The 19,214-nt window shown below is 44.7% G+C and overlaps 1 protein-coding gene across 4 annotated transcripts in view; it reads left to right on the top strand.

Annotated features, from left to right (window-relative positions):
* Positions 1-19,214, top strand: part of PIR (pirin) — a 90,562-nt gene that overhangs the window by 66,624 nt on the left and 4,724 nt on the right. For 2 of the 4 annotated variants that reach the window (XM_030304782.1, XM_030304781.1), the window contains exons 7-9: positions 3,978-4,022; positions 10,843-10,925; positions 18,237-18,303. In XM_030304782.1, coding sequence (XP_030160642.1) covers positions 3,978-4,022; positions 10,843-10,925; positions 18,237-18,303 — 195 coding nt within the window. Of the gene's footprint in view, positions 1-3,977; positions 4,023-10,842; positions 10,926-11,104; positions 11,994-18,236; positions 18,304-19,214 lie in introns of those variants that run through there. The other 2 variants (XM_030304784.1, XM_030304785.1) reach the window with 2 other exon arrangements.

Genomic DNA, 19,214 nt, shown 5'->3' with positions numbered 1-19,214 from the left:
GTTGTTAGTACCCTCAGCCGCTCGTATCATTTGTCAATGCAGGCCCCTGCTGGACAGGAGTGACTCTGTCTTGCTCTCTACAGGAGCCTTGTAGAGCCAGTGTTGCTTTGGGATCTGGCAACCGGTGTGACCCAGAGTTTGGGGAGAGGCTCATTCTTTCCTTAGCCCTATTCCCTCTCTCCTTCCCTCCCCGGAGTTGACTTTTGTCAAAGACTTGCTCTGTCAGCAGTTTCTCTTTTTCGACTTTCTCTACACATACATAGATAAGGAGTAGTTGTGGAGTTCATCGTTAGGGTGAACTCTACAGACAAAGCAGGAGGAAAATGAGCTGGGTTAAGGCAAGGAATGGAGGCCAAGAAAAGCTCTCACTAGGGACATTTATAAGAATTGGGAGCCTCCCTGAAAATGAGAGCAGAAGCCACAGAAAGTGATTTACATATTTAAAAGTCTTACATTTTTGATGTTTGACTGAAGGAGGTCTGACTTAAATGTGTTGCTGATTAAACCATCCCGCAGGGCCAGAGGTAAAACGTGACCTCCATCCCAACTTATTTTGTCATTGCCTGAGGGACGGGAAGAGCTTCCCAGCTGCAAAGAGCCAGTAGCTTGGAGACCTCGGTTGTGGAAAAAGGGCAACCATAGGGCCTGTGACCTTGGAGCAGTAAAAATGGGGGGATGGTATCCATTACTGGTGCAGGACACAAGAGCGGGAGGAGGGGTGGGAGTGGAGGGCAGGAGGAGGAAGGATCTGCAAATCTCCGTGAAGAGCTTTTGCTGATGCAATCCTGCTCTTCGCAGAGAAGGAATCCTAATAAAATGTAGCAGTTCTTAAACATATAGAAAACGTTCATACCACTCGGCTCTTGTTTTACTGTAGTTTTAAGAAGCAATGCTTAATGCTGTTGAAAACAATTCAACTGGCTAATTTGAAGTTTGAATCGGCTTTATTAAATGATTCATGAATGGTACAAAATGGAAGCTTCTTGTAGGAAGGAGGAGGGGGCAAGAAAGTTACTGGCAAAAGAAAAAGATGGTTCCAGACAAGGTCACCTTCCCAGGGAAGGGGGGGTGGGAAGAGCAAGGGGTCTTATCATGCAGATCATCTCCTCTTCCTTTGGGGGATGGAGGGGACCCCTGTGGGGATGACCTCAGTGGTGCTGACTGGAAAAGTTCTGACTGACCCAGTTAAGACTGTGTTTCTGGAGGAGGTTGAAACTACAATTCAGTTGGGTATCAAGCCCCTGTTTGGGGACTTGGCCTAGCATTAGTGACTCCATCTTGGGTCTGTGGTTTTCTTGTTAATGGTGGAAATTAAACAAGGTGTGTAGCTGGTGCGCAAGGAGCACCGGGTTTGGCCACTCGTCGCTGACAAAATCCAAAGGTAGAAAAACAAGTAGTGGTGAAACAAGAATGCAGTTTGTTTCAGTGAGACCACCGCTGGGAGTGCAGCAGACCGGCATCTCAAAGACTTGTCTCCAAAGTACTGAAAAGGCATCCGGGTTTACAGAAGGAAAATGTAGGGCAAAGGCGGGTGGATCCGTGCAGGTGGGCTGTGAAGGCCAAATCAGTCAGGGTCTTGGGATCAATCACGGGTAGGGTCTTGCTGGCTCAGAGCGGACCTTACTGCTGGAGGCGCTGGTTTTAGGGCCCATCGGGGGGTGCTCCGTCCTCAGCATCTTCCACCTGAGCCAAGAGACTAGCTGAAAAGAAGAACTTAATCAATTACAAAGTCTGAGGTCAAAATGGAGGTAGCTGGAAGTCTCAGTTTTAACAGAGCAAGCGCATTTGGACGATGTGTTAAAAAGAAGGGGGGAAAAGGCAATTTTCCCATTTTTAGTCCATTCCCTACAATGCTTTGTGCTTTCCAACCAGAAACATGAATTTTATTATTACTGATGAGGATGGGCTCACTAATAGAACCTGCTAATAGAAGATTTTTACAAGGGGCACTTAATACGTTGGCTTGGCCATCTTTGAGCACAGGTTTGGTCATTCTGGATCCTGTACAAAGATAAAACAGAAAAGAAAACAAGGCATGGCAAGTATGTGTGGACTAGTTTTCTGTTTGCAGGGTGAGCAGGAATGAACCAAAGAGGGTGGAGGAGAGATGAGATTAGAACAAGCGAAATTGTCCTGAATAAAAACCCGGTTGAGCAATCGAGAGCTTTGAGGTTTTGTCAAACTCACAAGCCGTTAATTTTTTAGTACCTTTCAAGAATGAAGAAGGGATTGGTTACGTAAATCGTGACGTGTCCTCACAATGGACCACTCTGCAGGCTTTCCCGAGGATGAGTTACTTCTCTGTTTTGACATGGAATAGAACATTGAGTCTGTTCTGGTTTTTTAGCCAATGATATATAGTGCACAAAACAAAAAAGAAACCGAAAGCATAAATAGCAAATTGCTGGCAATATTTATGTCAGGCCAAGAATGAAGACTGCGGAAAGATTTTTAGTTTAGGGGTTACACACTTCCACAGTCTCAAAATATGTCTTCAATTTATGTGTATTAGCTTTTTATAATCAGAAAAACACAGTGAAGACATTGGCACTTTGAAAAATCAATTTAGACAGCGTTCAATGGCGATGTTTTGTCTTAAAGCAGCGAAGAAAGGGGTTTTGTTACAGAGTCTCATTACAAGTCAGGCCAACTAGGACCAGGGAGGCTGAGCATCTGTAGCAGAGCCGGTCCGCCCGGATAAGACACGTGGAATTGGGCTGTGGATTGCTGGCCTGTTTTCAGCATCCCAAACCTCCCTCCCCAAAATTGCACAACTTGTGCAGCCCGGCTGGGCCTTCTTCCTCCCAGTCTCTGCCCACAGGGCATGCAGGGGAGGGAGTGATGTTCACCAGCTGATGGCAGAGCGAGCCTGTGGGGCACCAAGGGAGGACAAATATGAGCGAGCTGTCAGCAAACAGAATTACTTCCAGAGGCCTTAAACTTGGTCTGGTAAAACCTCCGAGAGGAGCAGTTGGGGTATGGGAGGGTGACGAAATATCCTCTGGCATCCACCCAAGTGTCTTGGTTTGTTCCGCCAGCCTTCGGATTTTCTTCCCCAGACCCCGTTGATGTTGACGGTTGTCAGTTGCATCTTTTCTCTTGTGCCTTTCGTGTGTGTTTCAGCCCACCTGGAATCCCAGCTGCATCCCCAGAGTGCATTTTTGTCCCCCGTGATCCTCCACACCTGCCCTTGTTTGGTTCACTGTGTCACATTGACTCTCAAAGACGCCCCAGGGTGGACCCTGCCCTTCTACCTCGAACTCTACCATGTGTTCCCTTCCCACATCTTCTCCTTTTCCACCTAAGGCACACAAGTGATGTCCCTGTTCTGTTTTGAGCTGGCTGTTTCTGGATTCAGGTCTCCCAGTGGCCCCGCAGCGTCCCTTCTGGGCTGTGGCTACAGACACCCATGGAAGTCACCGGGGGAGCAAGTGGCAGGTTGTCTGTGGTCCTGAGCTCTTGGGCCCGTGCGTCACAGTAGGAACCTGGTGAACGCTGTGTACTCATATCTTCACAGAGAAGTGTACGCACTTGGAAAATTGTGTACGCAACTCCGGGGAGCGCACGGACCAGCTGAACCCCATTCATACCCCCAAAGATGATGCATGCTCCACGTCCCTGGAATTGGTGCTCTATTTTAGGAGAGATGAAAAGGAGTGAGCTCAGTGGCAACTAGAGCCAAATGGCTCTAGGGCATTTGGGACCAAGTCATTTAGGGTTAGGGGAATGTGTGTACATGTGTCCATACGTGTGTGCGTGTGGAAGTGACAGCGTGTGTTTTAAACGGCTCATGGAAGTTAAACGTTTAAATATGTATCTAAGAGAAAATAGAGGATTTTGTCTCATCTTTTGTATCTGTTGTATAAATTTATGTACAGCATTTATATTTCAGAGATATTTGTTAAACATATTATTACATTTTTGTTCCTTTTGGCGTTATGCACACTAACCTTTTAACGTTGCTGGTCCTTTTTCAGGGTGGACAAGCTTCATTTATACCATATCTGGAAATGTGTATATTGGTAAGTGATGACTGTTTGCTTTGGGTTCAATTGCACTATCATTTAAATGACTGAGGGGGAGGAAAAGCAAGATGAAACCTTTCATGCAGTCACATACTCTGCCGCCTTCTGTCTGGCACCAGCCCTCTCTCCATCCTCGTACATCCTGGTACACCCAGGACAGGGCACCTCTCAGCTTCCAGCATGCTCAGTGAGGGAGGAGAATATGAACACCGGTCACGACAGCAGCCATTTTACTGTGGCCTCTGTGCAGATGTAAGATCTGGGCACGCTCCTGTGGGTTGACATCTTGGGGAGAGGTTGGCGACCTCCATGCTGATAAAGGGACGTAGCTCTAACGGGCGCAGGGGAACAGGGATCTGTCTCCTGGGAGCTGGAAGGAGGGGCATTTGCCGTCCCAGGCGCCTCTGAGAAATCTCAAAGTTGGTTTTCCCTTATTTTAAGGCTTGTATAAGCGTCTCTTGTTGAGTGGGTTCCGGGAGGGATGTTCAAGACCCAACCGTCATTTTACGCATGAGGAAAGTAAAGTCTAAAGAAAGTTAGTTAACTTGCCAGGATTGTGCCTCGGCAGGCCTGGGACCTGAACCGAGGACTGCCCGCTCCCGTTGCCGTGACGTACTGCGTCACCTCTGTACGACGACAACACGGCAACCGCGCCGTCCGCCCCGTCTTTTCTGGCCTGCGCTCCATAGCCAGGCCCGCAGCAAGGAGCCGGCCGGGTGGCGGAGTGGAGCCCGCAGAGCGGGCGGGCTCCGGCCGCGTCCACTGCCGCCCTGCCTGTCCTCCTGGAAGCGGCACGGGCGTCAGGCCGGTCTCTCTGTGGCACTGCCGGACGAGTGCTGGGGCGGATTCTGAGTGTGCCCTGCCCACGCCTCGGACGCCTTAGCTCCGCAGGCCAGCCGACCGCCTTCCACCCTGCCAGTGGCGTCTGCGTGTCACGGCCCGAGGCTTTCTCTGAACCGGGGAACGCTGCTCCGCCCCGGTCAGGGCAGGGCGAGAATGCTGGCGACTGGACATTCCCAGCGGCCACGTCACCCCTCCGGTGGGCTAAGTGACGCCTGCGTGTGAGGCCTTTTCCTAGCGGTGCCCGGTGGGATTCCGTCCAAGCCGCCCACGGTGGGCACATGCCTGATGACACTGGTCTGTCCTGTCTCCCTTACCTGACTCGGTTCCTGGCCTGTTGTTTCCTGTGTCCACCTGCCAGATAAACTCGTACTTCAACATCTCGGGCTGTGCTTCTGGGACAATGTAAAGTAAGGGAACCAGCCTCCTCTCGGCTCTTCCCTGCCCCTCGTGACAGCGATGGGTGGTGGGGTGGGGGTGGGGCAGGCCAACACTGTCATTTCGGAGACCTTCTGGGCTTGGGTGCCCTCCACCCCGTCTCCCGCAGGCTAGCGGCCTCAGCCGTCAGTGGTCTTCCTGTGACCCTGACGTGGCCATCTCCGTGGGTGATACACTGCCAGCCCCAGACAGCTGCTTTATTGATGACATCTGCTCTAGACTTGAAGGTGATACCCAGAACCACTTAAACCATTCTTTATAATCTCCAAAAGGGGGCTTCAGTCGCCTCAAATTATTTTTCTGGAAAATAGTGGTAACACGAACCATGTATTTTGATTTTATAACAGTAAAAATGGCCTTAGTTCCTCTTTCACTGAATAGCATTTCAGTGATGGGCCAGAAGCAAAATTCATTTATTTTAGCATCTGAAAAAGGATGGAAAAAATGTAGTGGTATCACAAGGATCACACGTAAACTATGTTCACCATCTGGAAGAGATGAAGCATCATTTGTCTTATGATCTTTTGAAAATCTTGACTGTCACAAAGAACTTTATACAAATGGAGAGTAAAAACCATTTTTATGGAGGTAGCGCCATTGACTTGTGGTTTCAAGAGCAACAAAATAATCTGCACAAATGGAAAGTAATAAAGCATGTGAATTCTGAGGTGATAAGGATACCAGAAATGCCTGTGTAGAAGGAGAAAGGGCAGGGGCAGCAAACTTGTTACAAAGGGCCAGATAATAAATATTATTGTCTTTCGTGGACCATACAGTTTTAGTTGCAACGACTCATTCTTGCCCTTGTAGCACAAAAGTGGCCACAGCGATATGTGAGCAGTTGGGGTGGCTATTCTAATAAAACTCGATGGCCACGGAAATGTGAAGTTCATAGATTTTTCACGGGTCATGCAATGCCTTTGTTTTGATATTTTTCAACCATTTAAGAATGTAAAAACCTTTCTTAGCTTCTGGACTCTACAACAGGTCATATTTTATTTTGGTTTAAATGGTGGTGTGGAGGATGAAACGGAGAAAAATGAACAAATCATCTTTGAAACCTGTTTTCATTAAATTGAGGTATGGTTGACACACAATGTTACGTTAGTTTCAGGTGGATAGCAGTGATTCACCTGGTCTGCAGGTGATACTGTGCTCGCCACACCTGTACCTGCCGTCTGTCACCATTGTGCCACCACTGACTGTATTCCCTGTGCCGTGCCTTCCATCCTTGTGACTGATTCATTCCATAACTGGAAGCCTGTACCTCCCCCTCCCCTTCACTCATTTTGCCCATCCCCCCCCCCCACCTCCTCCCCTCTGGCATTCAAAACCTGTTTTAGTCAGTAGTTTCAGCCTTGTTTCCTGACAGACCTTCAGTCCAAGAATTAAACAAGTGAAAAGCTCAGCAATTGGAGGGATAAGAATGACCGGTACATCCACTTGTTTTTCTTGAGGTGAGGCAGGAGTTTCCGGAGTCGTTTCTATTCACTGGCCTGGTCACCTCTCATGACCATGGGCCACAAGTGCAAAACATCTGGCAGGAAATGGGGTCACGGTCTGTAGCGTTGGAACGAACTTGCATCTGTCCAGGGTAAACTGGACCGTGGAGAGAATCCAGCTCGCATAACTGGCCTCTTGGGACTCGGCTGTAGCCAATGAGTGACTGGCCAAATGACCTCAATTGAATTTTATCTCCTTCTTTTCCTCCTACCCACCCCCCTAATAGAGATGTTCATGAGAAAAACAAAAGGGCAAGAACAAATCATCAAAGGAAAAAAGACAAAGCAGAGATGGTTATTAAGTATGTACTGACGTATAAAATCTGTAAGAGAGAATCTAGAAAACACTTTCTGATTTAACTGCCTCAGTTTAATCTTGCGTTTAAAGCCAGGATGGCACCAGCCGGCCACAGATGGCAGGAACTGATAAGCAAGTAATTGTCTTTTCCAAAATGTCCTGTACCTCCGTTCTGTTGGAATCGATGTTATAAATGTGCATGGGGCTGGAATAAATAGACTGCAGTTTGGGTTGAGAAAGTAATCTGGAGAGATTCCATAAAATGGAGATGTAGGAGGACTCAAAGAATATTAATTGATGCAGGAAGTTCTTAAAAGACGGACACTGGTAGATTGTGAAAAAGGACAGGTGGAGGCTTTAACGTTAGAGATGGCCGGAGATCTCCGACGACAATCTTTTACAGAGTTAACAGGTCCTTTGCCCAGCCCTCAGCTGAAATATGTGCAGTATATGATTTTTAAAACTCAGAAACTAAAAACCACATAGGCAGAAAGCCAATAAATCCCCAGGATACTAACACCGAGTCCCTTGCCTGCAGCCGAGATGAGAATGACGTTCCACATTGACACAGATATCAAAGGGGAGAGCAACTCATATCCTATATCCCTACGGCTTGGATGTCAGCCTCCTAAAGGGGCCAGCATCAGGTATACTGTTTGGGCCTAGAAAATAGATTTAGAGGAGTGCCTGAGTGGCTCAGTTGGTTAAGTGTCCGACTTGAGCTCAGGTCAGGATATCATGGTTTGTGGGTTTGAGCCCCACTTTGGGCTCTGTGCTGACAGCTTGGAGCATGGAGCCTGCTTCAGATTCTGTGTCTCCCTCTCGCTCTGTCCCTCCCCCACTCACACTCTGTCTCTCTCTCTCTCTCTCTCTCTCTCTCTCTCACTCTCGCTCAAAAATAAACTTAATATATTTAGAAATCTAAAAATATTTGTGGTTATTGAAATGACACCTAACTGGCTTATGCGGGTAGTGAGATGTTTCAGACTTATTTAAATAAGTAATTATTCATGCTTAGTATGTGCTCAGCCCTTTGCTTCTGGTTCTGGGGAGTATTAAGTTTGACACAGCCCCCGGATCTCAGTAGAGGTGCAGAAACACCAGAAGCCCTCCGAATTGACCTACACTTACCTAGAATGAACTGGACTAAGCAATGTGCTCATTTCACAGAAACATGTGGCGTGAGGTTCTTGGACACCCAGGGTGATCAGCAACCCTGGTCTGCCAGCCCATCGCTACTCCTTCAGGCCAAATTCAAGTGCACTTCAAGGCAGCTGTGCTTGTTCTCAGATCTGTTAGGCCAGTTGCAGTAATAATTGCAATTATGTGGTTCAGTGAAACCACATGTAAATTAATGAAGTAAGCATTAAAAAAGTTGGTATTTCTAGAACCACGAAGTCAAATGCTTTGTAAAAGTGAATTGCTAACGTATGGGGAAAATGACCGAAAAAGATTGGGGGAAACAAATCATCTAGAAGGATTTCAGTGGTTATAGTCATTATAGTTCTGCTTTAGAAAGACAGTGCTTCAATCTAATCAGCGAACTAACTTTCACTGTATTTCTAAATATTGGCAAATGTATGCACATTTACACTTTAAAATGTGGAGGGGCACCTGGGTGGCTCAGTCGGTTAAGCGTCTGACTCTAGATTTCGGCTCAGGTCGTGGTCTCATGGTTCATGGGATCGAGCCCTGCATCGTGGGATCAAGCCCCGTGTCAGGCTGTACACTGACAGTGTACAACCTCCTTGGGCATCTCTCTCTCCCTCTCTCCCTGCTCCTCCCCTGCACACACTTTCTCTCTCTCTCTCTCAAAATAAATAAACATTTTAAAAGTTTAATTTAAAATGTTGGAGGCAGTTGATTGTCTTTTTCAGTTAATGACCCTGATTGCATCAGATGAGAGAGCTTCGTGCCTATAAAATCGATGATATCAGACTCTACTGGAAGTGCCAGAATGTCTGAAATGGCTAGCCCTGCGGCAGCAGTTCTTATAAAGAGAAGAGAAAGGCAATCTGGCATATGGGGGAGAGTTGCCCCGCGATCAATCACACACTGAAGCTGCAGCACTAACTTGAAAATATGTTTTAAAGTATTTTGCCCTTTGAGGACTGTTTAGGCAAACAAAAATATTTGCAATTCAATTGTTTTCAGTTAAATCTTCCTTAACTGCGCTATTAGATTTAACATTCTTGGCGAAGCTTCTCAATGGAAACTATTTATTATCTGATTTGGCTCCGTTTATAATTGAAAGTAGGCAGAAACAATAAAGTTTCTTTTCTTTGAGACTTATTTTAGGTTCAGGAGATAACCAGGTGGGTGAAATGACATAGAGATGATAGGAATATAGAAGCTGTCTTGATTTTGGCTCAGGTCATGATCTCGTGATTCAGTTCCTGAGATCAAGCTCTGAGTTGGCCTGAGATTCTCTCTTTCTGCCCCTCCTGTGCTCATGTGCGCATGCTTATGTTTCTCTCTCTCCTCTCTCTCTCTCTCTCTCTCTCTCTCTCAAAAATAAACATTAAAAACACCATTCCATAAAATAATACAGAAGCAAGTTACATTTACAATGACAGACCTGGAAACCTGACCCTAGTGTCTGTAAAAACTGTCTGCCTAGGCTGAGACATATCAATCATATGGCCTCTTCAGAATCAGCCTTGTGGTTCCTCTCCTAGAACAACAGCAAAGAGTGTGGGCAGAAATCGGGCTCCGCGTAAAGTTAGGATTGACGCTGTTAGAAAAACATGAACCCCTGATATCTAAATCCAGATTTGCTCCCAGACTGGTGAACACGACAGTCAAGCAAGCTCTCCTGCTTGGAGGTACAGAGGATCTCAATTCAGCCTTATTTGAGAACTGCCTTTTGCCAGCTCCCTCCGTAAAGGCAGTGAAGGGGCTTTATAAGTTGTTTTGGCTTACGTATGATGGAACATCTGCATGACAAAATGAGGGGCCAGGAGTAGACCGTGTGCATAATGTACATGGGTGTTGTGTATGAATGAGTCGAAGATAAAAGACACGATCCGTTGCTCCCGGGGAATCTCCATAAAGCACACTTAATAAAATGCTTCTCCATATCACAGTTAAAGATATTAACTGAGATCTAAATGAGATTATTCTTAGACTGCCAGACCTCTGTTTCATTGCCAGACCCGTGCATGAGTAGAAAGTCAGTGGAGTTCTATTGTTTACTTCTGTTGACCTGAATTTTCAGTACAGAAGGAACCTTTAGAGGTGCACTGGGGCCGGCTGTTGCCGGCTCGCGGGAGCCGATTGCGCACCTCTTCCCTGGCCTCAAGTCGGTAGCTTGAAATCGGCCGCGGTGGGAGCATTTCCACCACGGAAATGAGCACACACCGAAAATCGGCCTCATTCTCCCACTTCTCTCCCAAAGCCCCTTTTAAACGTTGACCGGCATGCCACCGCTTCGGGGACGGAGGTCCTTCATCTTTTTTGTGCCATGAACCCTTTGTCATATGCCAAGTCCCCACCTCTGAACAGTGTTGTTGTTTTTTAATTCAGTGAAGTCATTAAAATGTTAAAAGGAGAAGCTCATGGTGCAGTTATACGTGTGTTTCCCTAATGACATTTGAAACCATACCATCCCAAGATTCCTAAGTCTCTTATTTCTGAGGTTGAAACAAAAATTATGGCGCTATCTAGTTAACCAAATTTGTAACCATATGATAAACGTCCTATAAAGAACATTCAGTTTTGTGGCTCATCTCTTTTGTAGGGCCTGATGATGCACAACAAAAAATAGAACCTCATCACACGGCAGTGCTGGGGGAGGGTGACAGTGTCCAGGTGCAGAACAGGGTAAGTATTAAAAATCTTTTGTTTTCTTAAATTGCACTTTCTACCAGTTTACAGGTAAATGCCTACTACCTCTTCTGTGTGGCTGGAAAATGTTCTGTCTTCCTTAGGCAAAGAAACTATGCCACAAATTTGTCAACACCTTTCATTAACATCTATTATTTCTATTGGTTTATTTTAAGGTTTTATCAATGCCGATCCCTCATCGTCAGGAATCGCCTGAAGTCTCTATTGTTTATCCCTAGAAATTTGAATCTGGAGGCAACATGTGCTTCTTTGTCTCTTAATTTTCTTTCTTTATACAATTGATTTGTTTGTGCCATCAGTGAAAATGGATCAACCATCTAGGAGTATAAATACAGATCTCCATGCTCACAACGAGCCCTTTGCAAGTCGAACTGAGAGGAGCATGTGATGCGTTTCATAGTCCTTTGGTGTTGAACCCCTGCTTCTTAGAGTTTCCGATATTTCTATTTCATTCCCTTAAGTGATTATCTCACTCTCTTGTGAGCCTGCTAAGCCAGTCTGATGGCTTTGTGTCATTCTAATCAAGAGGATTGAAGAGACGGTTGTGCAAAAGCTCCTGACAAGATGAATTTTGAAAAGTAGGGGTGGAAACGACTTCGGTGTGCAGGTGACTGGCAGAGAGGCGATCTGCCTGCCTCGGGCCGCTCTGATCCCGGTGTTGTGGAATGCAGTGGATTTGAAGAATTACGGCATCTTCGCCCGCTTTTTTGGCAGCTCACCTATGGAGTAAATAGAAGGGAAACCTCATGAGCACCAGAGAAAATGTGCATATCGGGGTCCATGCACCTCGATTATTAGGTTGAACTGTTTGAAACTGCCACTTTGGACCCACAGAAATGGTTTCGGGCCAGTGCAGGAAGGAGGCCCAGAAGCTGCACACAGACCAGAGCCAACTGGTCGTGGATTTGTTTGTCACATTATTGGGTTTAACTTGACGCCTCGATTCTTCCTATAATCTAGCAGAGGGCACATTGCAGATGACAAGGATTTGGAAACTGGAATGAACCACCAGAAAGAGTTGCTGAGGGGAGCCAGAAAGGCGGCGGGCTGGGGGGGGGTGGGGGCGGGGGAAGAGGGGGCAGCCTGGGATAACAAAGAGTTGGCTAAAGCGTCAGTTCAGTGGCTCCAGGGACACCACTCTGTTGTGTAGACTTCTGTAATTATTGCTGGGTATGAACATAGCCAGAGCCATCCAGGCATTAGAAAGATTTCTATGAGAAAATTATTGTTAAAAATTAGTATTTCAATGGGTGTATGATGCTTCTATCCACAAAGAAATAGTTAGTCCCCCTTAGATTACAACGGGAAGGAGATCGTGAAGGTGTGAATCTTGGTCTTGCCATTTGTTAGCTGTGTGACTTTGGAGATGTTTTTCAACCTCTCTGAGATTCAGTTTCGTTGTCTACAAAATCGAAATAATGATGCCTCCTGCATAGAGTTGCTAGAAAGAATATGTGAGATTACGTATGTCAAGAGTCTACTCTAGGTCTAGCACAGAGATTGGTAAATTATGTCCAGTAGGTCAAATTCAAACCTGGTTTTGTAAATAAAGTTTTGTCGGATCACAGCCACGCCCATTCCTTTCTGTTTGTGGATGCTTTCACACCACAACGGTACAGTTGAGTGCTTGCAGCAGAGACTAGATGACCCACAAAGCCTAGAATACTTATTCTCTGGCTCTTTACAAGGAAAAGTATGCTAACCCCTGGTCTAGTATGTAACGGGTGCCCAATAATGGTAGCCAGAAGGTTCACTGATCTAAACACCTAATTTAACAGAGAGTCATGTCAGATATATGTTACCTAATGAGGATTCATACTTTAGGCCGTAAGGTTCGGGGCACATAGCAGTTTCTACAGCTAGAAAAAGCCTCTTAAGTGTTCTGATTCACTCCAGGCCCCAGGCCAGGGTTATCTTCACGTGGAACTAAAGCTTGAGGATTAGAGAAGGAAGATATGACTTCCTAATGTTCCCCTTAATCCCATTTGCACTGAGTTGTGGTCAAGAATAAGGATTTGGGGGCCACTTGGATAGCTCAGTAGGTTGAGCGTCTGACTTCGGCTCAGATCACGATCTCACAGTTTGTGAGTTCGAGGCCCGCATCGGGCTCTCTGCTGTCAGTGCAGAGCCCACTTCAGATCCTCTCTCCCCCTCTCTCTGCCCCCCCTCCCCAAAATAATAAACATAAAGAATAAGAAGAAGGATTTGGTATACTCCCTGGCTCCTAGGATTTTCACTACTCCTTACTTCTGAGTCTTCCGCAATCATGCCTGTCTTCCCGGTTAACCACATATGGGTGGTTTCCTCTAGAGTAAGCAACCCTCTGGGGTGGGAGAGGAGGGCACGCAAGGGTTGATGTCATTCACATCATTTCTGTCCCCAGGTTTCCTGCTCCATCTTAGCATTTGACTTGTCTTATGTCAGCACATTTTAGGCTTCAGGGACCACCTTCTTTCCGAGGGTGGATTGTCTTCTGTGACCCTTACTCTGAAGTCTTCCGCGGCAGATGGCAACTACATGGGGCTTGGTTTATGCTAGATTTAAGAGTCTTTAGGCCAGACCCTCTGACTTCTTGGAGGAAGCCCAGACTCCCAACAATGGCTTCAAAATAGTCTTAGCTTTTTCAGAGTTCTTAGAGATTAGGATCAGCTCCATGCTTCTCTGGGTATTTAATCCTGGATGGTTCTGGTCACCCTAGAACAGACTCTGTTGCAGGGGCTAAGGGTCCCTGTGCTGCTTTGGCCCATAGTTGGTGCTCTTGTCACCAGTATTGCTCCCTGATCAGGAGCACATAGGTTTGATAGGAAAGGCTCGATGTCACCTTTAGATGTATGTTTATATTGATGTCCTGCTGAGGAAACACTTAGCCTCATGGATTAGCAAATTCACTTGTAGTTTGTCAAGGTAGACAATTAATTCTTCATTAGCTGCCCTCAAAACAGTACTTGAGAGTCATGGTACTCTTTAACTGGCACCATTCATGGGGACCTTGCTAAAATTAATACAGATCGACATTTGGTTAAACTAAAGATTGAAAGACAGAAATAAAACACCCTATGAAAACCAGAGACAACTTTTTTGCTTACTTATGTGTAATAATTCATGACCATTAATTTGTAAAAACTGACAATAGTTCATTGTTTTATCTTTCAATTGGCCTAAGAAGCGTAGACAGTGAAATCCAGTAAGAATGACTGCATGCAGTTAAGTCATGCGAAAACTCGGTTTCTCTCTGGTAGTTGTTTTCAGGTAATGTATCACTAGAATAAGTGTCCTTAAACCTAAAGCATGCTCTCAGATTCATCCTCAGAGTCCTCCTGCCATCTCCAGCTTCAGAATCAATCCAACTATGAGGACATCCTCAAGACTAGTAGAAGTTATCAGCACCTTAAATGAATCATAGGGCCTTCAGCTGGGTGTTGATCGTTTATTGTCAGTATCAGTGAAACTCAAGGCATGTCTTGGTGATAATATTTATGAGATAATGAGCAATTTGTAAACGTAAGTTATTCAGTAAACCCAGAAGGGTCTAACTCTGAACTAAGGAGTCTGAGAAGATTCACCAAAGTAAAAGACATGGTCTGGGCCCTAAAAGATCATGACCTTCCATTGGGGTAATTAGATATGAAGCCGTAAGTGGGCCTCTGTCATCTTTCTATGGGGTCTTTTCATCAAACCCCAAAAAGCATTTACTTAGGTCCTCACAGGGACTCATGTCTGAAGCAGCTGTTCATTCTCCTTCCTTGTGCATGATCTTCATCATTTGACACTCTACACAAGGTCACTGTAGACGAGGACTTTTCAAGATAGGGGCTTGTAACCACATTGGCACTCTACTGAATATCCAGAAAGATTATAAGCTTTCACAAAAGAGGGCTAGGTAAGGACAGAAAAAAAGATACATTTAGGAAACAAGAAAAGGACATCAAACATCTGGTTTAGCATAGAGGAGAAGGGGCTACTGAGAGGTTAATTTTGTGGAAAAGGCATTAAAGAAAGCTTGGACCATCCTTAAGGTTTCTGAAATGGAAAAGCAAAGTGCTGAACTCCTCAACACCCTGCAGTGAAACCATTTTTCATTTCAGATCAAATGTCAGGGCCTTTTATTTTACTGTCCAAATTATAAATGGAAAGTCATCATTTTATCTGAATAATATCAAAAGAAGCAACACTTTTATTTTTAAACTTTTATCACCATCCTAAATGTGTAAACTGTGGAATATTCTGCCATCCACAACAGAAGCATTGTCTGAATTAAGAAACTTACATTCTTAAGAAAGAAAAGAAAAAGAAAGGAAGAAAGGAAGAAAGGAAGAAAGGAAGAAAGAAAGAAGGAAGAGAAAGAAACATTCTGAGGAGTCGGTGCATGCATGGCACACTAGGTCGGCCTTTCCTCTCCCCCTTTCCCTAACCCCCAACCCTTTCCCCTCTGCCTCCTGACCCTAAAACTCAAGCGTGTCTCTGAAAAAGCACTTCAAAACACTATGCAGTGACGTCTTTCCGATTAAATTATACATGGTGTAGTCCGGAGGATCAGAACTATTTTTCTAACTTTTCCTTCAAATGTCCGTTGATTCACACTAAAGTTTCACCACTCCAGAGCTCTTCGGAAATAAATCTTTGTTGATAACTGCATTTTTTTAAGTTGAATTTTTAGTCATTTAAACAGGATATTGAAGAAAAAGAAATCACTTCAGATAGAAACCCTACCCTTTCCTTGGATCATCAGCGTGTGTATTATTGTCCTGAGCTGTAAAGTATGATGATGTCTTTAGAGCCTGTTGGCTTCTACAGTAAGTGGTCCTAGACTAAGTTCTAAGCTTCTGTGCCTGTTTTCCATAGTTGGTTTTTTTTTTTTTTCCATTTCCATCATGGACGTTAAGCTATTTTCTTGTATTCCTCTATAGTAGCACTCTTCTGTCTTCCAGCTCTGACTTATAGACCTGATAACCACAAAGCATCCCCTGGGTAGATGTACTAAATGACACCAGCCCTGGGACTGTAGGGAGTAAGTTAAGACTTCTGCAGAAATCATTGTACCCAAATTGCCTTTTAATATTTTAAAGTTGGAGGCAGAAGGAGAAACCAGTGTGAGTCCTGTATAATAGGAGTTTGTGTGTGTGTGTGTTTACTACATGGAAGTTTTAAAGAATTCATTATTTTTATTGAATCCAGTGATAAGTTTTCTGGTACTAGTAACATTACAATGATTTCCAATTAAAGAGCTTTGTATTAGGGGGGCACCTGGGTGGCTCAGTCGGTTAAGCGTCCGACTCTTGATTTTGGCTCAGGTCATGATCTCAAGGTTCATGGGTTCAAGCCCCACATTGGGTTCCACACTGACAGTGCAGAGTCTGCTTGAGATTCTCTCTCTCTCCCTCTCTCTTTTACTCTGTCCCTCTCCCACTTGCGCACACACACGCTCTCAAAAATAAAAAAAATTAAAACTTAAAAAAATATTAAATTAATTTTCTAAAAAGAGCTTTTTTTTTTTTTTTTCCAACGTTTTTTATTTATTTTTGGGACAGAGAGAGACAGAGCATGAACGGGGGAGGGGCAGAGAGAGAGGGAGACACAGAATCGGAAACAGGCTCCAGGCTCTGAGCCATCAGCCCAGAGCCCGACGCGGGGCTCGAACTCACGGACCGCGAGATCGTGACCTGGCTGAAGTCGGACGCGTAACCGACTGCGCCACCCAGGCGCCCCAAAAGAGCTTTGTATTAGAAGCATATAAATGTAATATGTAGTATACTATATCACACATTTAGAAATATGCTATATTATTAGGGTAAGGTGAAGTTTTAAACCATTTCTGAAGGCTTTATTTTAAAGTACCTGATCATTATTGCTTTATTTATGATTTTATTCTAAATGAGATTAACCTAAGAGGTGCCTGAAAAGAATTACATACTGTTCAGTTGTCTATTAGTGGTTAACAAATCACCCTAAACCCTGATGGCTTACAACAGTTACTATTTCTCACAAGTGTGGTGGGGGAGGGGGTCTTCTGCTGGTTTCTCTGGCATTACTGGGTCAGAGGACATCAGTGATACTGGGGGCTTGGAGTCATATTTTCAGAGTGTTCTCTGGAAGGATTGATGTGTCAATTAAAAATCTGCCAAAGAGGGGCGCCTGGGTGGCGCAGTCGGTTAAGCGTCCGACTTCAGCCAGGTCACGATCTCACGGTCTGTGAGTTCGAGCCCCGCGTCGGGCTCTGGGCTGATGGCTCGGAGCCTGGAGCCTGTTTCCTATTCTGTGTCTCCCTCTCTCTCTGCCCCTCCCCCGTTCATGCTCTGTCTCTGTCTGTCCCAAAAATAAATAAAAACGTTGAAAAAAAATTTTTTTTTTAAAAATCTGCCAAAGATATAAACGTGTATCTTCCCCTGCATCCACACTCACACTGGATATTATAATTACTACTTTTTTCAGTTTCGGGGAAAAAAACCTAATCTTAATTCTAACGAAAAACTTTTTTAAGTTTATTTATTTATATTTTGGGGGAGACAGAGACAGCGTGAGTTGAGGAAGGGCAGAGAGAGAGAGAGAGAGAGAGAGAGAGAGAGAGAATGAATCCCAAGCAGGCTCTGAGCCCGATGCAGGGCTCAAGCCCACGAAACTGTGAGATCATGACCTGAACCAAAACCAAGAGTCAGATGCTTAACCGACAGAGCCACCCAGGCTCCCCTCTAAAGAAAAACTTTTGGAGACTTTAATATAACAGGACTCTTTGGGAGAGAAATTTACCTGAGCAGATGCCACTTGGATGTTTTTATAAGGTTCTGTTTAGTGCAACATTTCTGGGGCACGTTTTACATGAAGAAATGTCAAAAGTAATAAAATCTTACTTTTGGATTTGCATAATCCTCCCTTTTAAAAATTGTTAATGGGAGGTTATAAACACTGTAATAAGATAAGTAAATTACATAGTTTGTCTTAAAGGTGTTCCCGGTTGAAGAAAATCTTAATTTGCATTCTCCTTTATCTGAGAAGATTAACCTTTTGGTGGTTTGGGCTTAGTCTTGAGTGCTGATTGCTACCAATCATCTTAAGGAATAAGTGTTTCCAGGGCATCCGGCCAGCTCTGTCGGAGGAGCATGTGACTCTTGATCTCAGGGTTCTGAGTTCGAGCCCCACGAGGGCTGCAGAGCTTACTTAAGTAAATAAAACTTAAAAAAGAGGAATTAGGAACATTGTCCATTTGGCCAGCATGTCGGCTTCAAATTGTTTCTAATTTGACATTCAAAAGTATGCATGTTTATTGTTTGATGTTTTCTTCCTTGACTTGAGGATCCTGAGAGAAACCACTTCATCCTAATTGCTGGGGAGCCATTAGGAGAACCAGTTGTCCAGCATGGTAAGCCCCAAATGATGGCAATTTTCCTGGGTGATTTTCTCCTTTGAAAGTAGTGTACCAATATAGTATTATTACTGGGAAGAGTAGCTGTATTTTCCTCTTGTCTCTTTATCTGCAAAGATTTTGTAGGAGGAAAATACATACATGGCACTTATTTCTACATTCATTCTCTGTTTCTTGTAAAGAGACATTTCCTGAGTACCTATCATGTGGACGACATTGAACTTAGAACTATGGGGAAAACAAAAACAGTGTTTTGCGTTGCGTCATAGGGAACTTGAACTTAAAGAAATGTTTTGTGGCCTGCTGCTTGAATATCATTTTTATCTTTACTAAAAACAACAGTGATTTCAATACCATTTGTAGTCTATTGCATTTTTTGTGAAAAATAGGGACCACTTAAAAATATTCCTTTGGAAGTATGTGAATTATTTGAATCAGTATTAAAAAAAAAAAAACAGAGGCAGAAAATCCTGGAATAAGTATCCAGTCACCTCGCTTCTTTGCCTTAACTTCCTCATAATATTGTTGTTTTGTTAAATGAGAAAGGATGTAGACGCCAACATATTATTAGTTCATTTTTATTAAAAAATGTTTTTGCCGGGGCTCCTGGGTGGCTCAGTCAGTTAAGCGTCTGACTTCGTCTCAGGTCATGGGTTCAAGCCCTGTGTCAGGCTCTGTGCTGACAGCTTGGAGCCTGGAGCCTGCTTCAGATTCTGTGTCTCCCTCTCTCTGTGCCCCTCCCCCACTCATGCTGGCTCTCTCTCTCCCTCTCTCATAAATAAACATTAAAAAATTTCGGGGCGCCTGGGTGGCGCAGTCGGTTACGCGTCCGACTTCAGCCAGGTCACGATCTCGCGGTCTGTGAGTTCGAGCCCCGCGTCAGGCTCTGGGCTGATGGCTCGGAGCCT

This window comes from Lynx canadensis, chromosome X (assembly GCF_007474595.2).
Source record: "Lynx canadensis isolate LIC74 chromosome X, mLynCan4.pri.v2, whole genome shotgun sequence".
NCBI lineage: Eukaryota > Metazoa > Chordata > Mammalia > Carnivora > Felidae > Lynx > Lynx canadensis.
The sequence above is the reverse complement of the archived record's forward strand: the minus strand, read 5'-3'. Positions and strand labels throughout refer to the sequence as shown.